Genomic DNA, 3,311 nt, shown 5'->3' on the forward strand with positions numbered 1-3,311 from the left:
AATAAATTCACTTCCTTTTTCTCGAATGCGCATCAAACACTGTATGTGAAAAGACACATAACCCCCACCTCAACTCAACCGCCAAAATTGAATTGCATCCACAAAACCCTAATTAATATTCATTCAAAACGGGTTTTCTTTATTAAAAAATTATAATTATATAGTCAAATAACTGTTTAACTTCCCATGGTGGCAAACGGCAAATTGAAAAACTATTATATAAGACCGAAACCTGAAGTAAGTAAGATAAGAACTGTTTTTTTTTTTTTTAATGTAGAAAAAGTGATTCTAGGATTCCAAGTGCTATTATTAATATTCCAGCACTCTTACTTTCCAGCAATTTTTTTTTTCTGTATGCAATTATAGAAGAATATCTCGGAAATCTTTCCTAAAGAAGATTGATAGCTATTTGAAACAGCAAGTGAAAAATAATTATCCAGGAAAGAATCGGTGCCATCAAGTGTTTGGCACATTTTATTGTCAGTTGTCATAATCACTTTCATAAATGGTGGAAATGGGTGTTCTGAGGGAGGCAAGATTGTAAAACCCAACTCCACTTGTTGTACCCTTTTTGACCTCTTTTCTACCATTCATTACCATTCTTCTTATGTGCATTGTGCAATCCTCGTTTACTTTTCTTCTTTCAGATCTCATTACAAATTTTCAAAAGCTTTTTTTATGATAGAGTTACTTTAATAAAAATAACGATAAAAATTCATATATCTTAATTTATCAATTATATTAAAACAAAAAAGTATCTCTTTTTTTTTTTTTGTTTTTAAGGAGAACTAATTAAGGTTTCACTGCCGGTAATACTATACAACAGTAAAAGTAAAAGGAAGCAAAACTCTGTCATTGAAGTTTGCATTTTGCATATCCAAGGTAATAAATGAGATTTTTTTTTCTTCCCATTTCACCCCAAACGAAAAAAATAGATTCTTACCCCTTCATTGAAACTTCCAGACGGGTTTTGTTCTAACGTTTAATTTAATCTAACTATTAGCCATCATAACGGCGTCGCCGCCGCCGTCCTCGCCGGCGACTTCTTCCCCGTCGTCATTGAGCCACCTCTCAACGGGAGCACATTCCGCCTTGTGCCGGAATTTCCAATCAAGCGCCTGACACGCGCGCGAGCAATAATTCACCACACCGCAAACCGAACACCTCCGGAACTCGTGCCTCCTAGTCTCGGGTCGCCCGCAACCCCAATGTGAACACAGTCTCATACCCGGACCCAGTGACCCGCTCCGAATTTCAAACCACTCCGACAAAAACTTACTCGCCGGATGAGTCTCCGACGCCGGCACGTTGCAACCGTAATCACTCAACAGTGGACAACCCGTCCCGGTCCCCAAACGGAGTCGCGGGTGCGGTACCGGGAGGTTCCACGGACGCTTATTGTTCGAGCCGGAGAGCACGGCGGCGAGTTCACGCGCGTTGGCTTGCAACAAAAAACGTCGACCTTCCGCTACGTTCTGCTTAACGCCGTAACCGTCTTGCAAACAATGACCCAGCTCACGCAGCGCATCGATGTGACCGAGAAAAGCAGCGCGGGCGCAGAGGGCCACTCCGGCACGAAGGTCCTTGTCGCTTTTTGTGCCGCCGCTTCCGTTGAACTGTATCACCGCGAGAGAATACAACGCCGGCGCGTGAGAATTCATAGCCGCCTTCGCCATCAGCGACGCGCCGCTCCCTCTGTTTTGCAGACAATAAAACCGAATCTGCAAGCGGATAACATTCAAGACTCAAACTTTCGTCCAACATTTAAAATAAAATTAAATAAAAAAAAAAAAACAGTGAGATTTCTTTAACGGTATATGTTAACGAACCATGCCGAGAGTGTAACAGGCTTCAACGTTTCCGGCATCGGCACAGTGTTTGAGGAAACGGTGAACAGAATCACACCAATTTTGGGGTTTGACTGAGAATGTTTTGTGGGATGCTTTTGATAGCACGAGAGAGTGAAGGCCTAGAGAGTTTAGTCTCTTGCACCTGTTCAGTTTCACCAAATACATTAAAAACATAAACTTTTAACTCAAATTTTTTTCTTCTTTTGAAGTGTTTGAGAAAAGTGAGTACATACGTTACTAATACATTGATAAAATCGGAGGGTGAAGATGCTGTGGCACTGAGCTTGCAGAGGATAGAGAGGAGAAGATCGTCCGGCAAATATTCGAAGAAGTCAGAGGTTTTATCCGGCGATGTTTTTTGTCTTTTGGAAGGGAACGGCGTGTCTGAAAACATGGTTGGAAATGGCAGAAAAAGAGAGGAAAGATAAGAAAGAGGTCTGTTTGTTCGCATAATATGTGAAAGTTAAATCTATTTATGTGGGTGGGTGTGCTCTTCCATGTATAAGATACTCCCGTTCGCGGATAAATAGTTCGTACATGTGAATATTTCTTATAGTAAAAATTAATATTAAAATTTAATTTATGTTATATTTTTTAATTTTATTTTAAGAACTTATACATTACATTAAATACTTGTGAATATATATTTATATTTACCAATTTTTAAAAATTATAAATATCTTTTATTTAAATATTTAACCGGTAACAATATATATAATAAATGATTTTTTTCTTTACAATTGAATACAGAGTAGAAAGTTATGTTGGAATTTAAAACGAGCGAGAGTCCCTACTTTAACTACAAACTTAATTACCAAATACTCCTCGTATTCTCGTTTTCGTGGTCAAACTGCGTTGACTCAGACCATCTTGCATAATTCGGCATACTGCGTCTCGATCCACCTTGCAATGTATTTCTCTGGTTTTTAATCATTGATGGATGGAACAGGAAAATGTATGCTTTTAATTTTTAAAAATACATAAATTGCATTTTATTTTTCTCTCAACTAGAATTGGTGATATTTAAAACTACCCTATTTGAATCAAATTAATATAATCACAATAAGATTAATGTAAAAAATAACATTTATTTTCTAACCATCAGTAAGATACTTCATTTCAAAAATTAGGGTAAACTTTGATAACATATACTAAAGAAATGATACAATTTACATAGTAAGTTTTTTCCCAACATAATTTACACAGTGAGTCACTTAGTGGCTTAATCAAGGTATTTACATTAATTAATACATAAAAGTGTAATGGTTTAACATTTTTTTTCTTCATTATAATTTTTGTAATTACTTCTGCACTCACCACAATTAGAAAGTACGAGAAGTCATTTTATATATATTTTCATTCCAAATTTATATTTTTTAACTGTCAATATTATTTAAAATTTTAATTTCTTCAAAATTTTGAATGAAAACTGATCCCTTGATTCGTTGCGATCTTATTTGA

At 36.5% G+C, this 3,311-nt stretch overlaps 1 protein-coding gene across 1 annotated transcript; it reads right to left on the minus strand.

The window, feature by feature from the left end:
• Positions 1–832: 832 nt before the first annotated feature.
• Positions 833–2,335, minus strand: LOC124829856 (F-box protein At1g67340-like). Its single transcript, XM_047303434.2, has 3 exons — positions 2,084–2,335; positions 1,830–1,992; positions 833–1,721 (listed from the first exon to the last, which is right to left on the minus strand). The coding sequence occupies exons 1-3, from the start codon at positions 2,299–2,301 to the stop codon at positions 993–995; spliced, it is 1,110 nt and encodes a 369-aa protein (XP_047159390.1). The 5' UTR covers positions 2,302–2,335; the 3' UTR covers positions 833–992.
• Positions 2,336–3,311: the final 976 nt, after the last annotated feature.

The sequence above is a fragment of the Vigna umbellata genome, chromosome 5 (assembly GCF_029865625.1).
Source record: "Vigna umbellata cultivar VRB3 chromosome 5, Vumbellata_1.0, whole genome shotgun sequence".
NCBI classification, from domain to species: domain Eukaryota; kingdom Viridiplantae; phylum Streptophyta; class Magnoliopsida; order Fabales; family Fabaceae; genus Vigna; species Vigna umbellata.